The sequence below is a fragment of the Limulus polyphemus genome, unplaced genomic scaffold, assembly GCF_000517525.1.
Source record: "Limulus polyphemus unplaced genomic scaffold, Limulus_polyphemus-2.1.2 Scaffold1398, whole genome shotgun sequence".
In the NCBI taxonomy this organism is placed as follows: Eukaryota; Metazoa; Arthropoda; class Merostomata; order Xiphosura; family Limulidae; genus Limulus; species Limulus polyphemus.
The window spans coordinates 149,984-151,792 of NW_013667008.1; the positions used below are offsets into that span (position 1 = coordinate 149,984).

The window sequence follows — 1,809 nt, forward strand, 5'->3', positions numbered from 1 at the left end:
GCATTACAAAGTTTGTAACCAGAAAAACAAACTAGTTTTAATTATGAAAGGACTTGTATCGCTGAAGTTCCTCGGAAAGTATTTATACCGGAAATTAACAAACAAGCAGATACCTAACAACATAGTTTATGATCGAACTGTATCTTTTCTGTATAGTGCAGCACTAATAGTGGCATTTAGTTATATTCACTTGTAATTTGTCTTGCAGATATGCATAATACAACAAAATATTACTTTAATTGCTGGACAGCAATATGTCCATTAAATAACACACTTTATAAAAGCAAAGAAAATGGAAAAGCTCATTAGCACTAGCTGTTTAATATGTAATGGAACTTTGTTTATTCTGTTATCTTTTATTATCTTTATCACTTTTATTAGAAAAATCAACATTTAAAGCATAAAAATTTATGTCTTAAGATCTCTTTCTGTTTGGTGTTTGCGAAATCTTTTCTTTATTCTATCATTTTTAGATCATGCCAGTTATGTCAACTATAAATATGGTGAGAGTTTAAAGGAATCCATTTCTCGTATAAATGCTTATCGTGCCTTGGCCAGTCCAACTTATATTATTGCAAAAAACAATGATCCTATTTTGGAAGCTTTTCAGCTTAGTGATGAATTGCATAAACTGGGATCTAATTTTCTTGAATACAAGGTAAGTCATTTTTTGTTAATGCCTACTTTATCTTTATACAAGACAAACTTACATGATAAATTCATATGATTTTCCATGATACTTGCAAGCATAGATTAACTGGTGAACATGATTTTTCAAGGAATTATTCAGAAAAACTTTTCTTATTGATCCTCCTCGCAATAAACTGCTACATCGTAACACTTACTTAGAGCATGATTAGCATATTTGATTTGTTATCTATATACTACTAAAACTCTGAAATTATTTGTGTGTGTGTGTGCTTGTTTGTAATTAAGTACAGCAAAAACTGCGCACACTACCGCCATATTTGTAATGAAATAAAAATAGAAATAAAATAAAACAAGTTTCGTTAAAATCGGGCCACGGGTTACTGAGCTAGCCCCGTTTTCGGGTCACTTTTAAAGGGACATACAATATTATTGACTATTTGCAAATAGTAACTATGGAAACAAGGTAATAAAATAAAAATCAAGTCGAGAACAACAACAAAATTTTATAAACGAAAACCTCTGGCCGAGCATTGACTATTACATTATTTCCCTGTCAGTGTTCCCATCTTCATTAAAAGACGTAAGATGACAAAAACAAGATCTTGAAGAACCTATATATATATACTACTAAAACTCTGAGGTTGTTTGTTTGCTTATTTTGTCTGTCAAAAAATCATTCACACTACCATTATTTACGAAACTTCTTACTTCACTTTTTGAAAAATGAAATGGTTTTTCCTTTTACTCCAGATCAACAATCAAATATATTTTCTTGAATTATGAATAACACGAATGGATTGAAATATTTAATTAAATTATCTCAAAATAAACCTTCCTTTCGGTGCAATATTGAAATTAGCTTGAATTCTTCATAACCTCTGAATAGTGGTTCACCCAAAGGGTCACGGTGGTCTAGTTGGTAAACAAATTTTAATTTTCTTAAAGGTTTTTTGTAGCCATCTAGTGGTGGCTCGATTATAGCTAGAACTGAATCTCGAACATTTAAGTTCATAATGTTACAACAGCGGAAGTCACGTGACCCTGGTAACAAGTAATGTTTGTTTGTTTGTTTTTGGAATTTCGCGCAAAGCTACACGAGGGTTATCTGCGCTAGCCGTCCCTAATTTAGCAGTGTAAGACTAGAGGGAAGGCAGCTAG

At 31.7% G+C, this 1,809-nt stretch overlaps 1 protein-coding gene across 1 annotated transcript in view; it reads left to right on the top strand.

Moving 5' to 3' along the window:
* Nucleotides 1-1,809, top strand: part of LOC106463404 (short transient receptor potential channel 3-like) — a 107,656-nt gene that overhangs the window by 54,838 nt on the left and 51,009 nt on the right. The window contains exon 5 of the mRNA XM_013923425.2: nucleotides 474-658. Coding sequence (XP_013778879.1) covers nucleotides 474-658 — 185 coding nt within the window. The remainder of the gene's footprint in view (nucleotides 1-473; nucleotides 659-1,809) is intronic.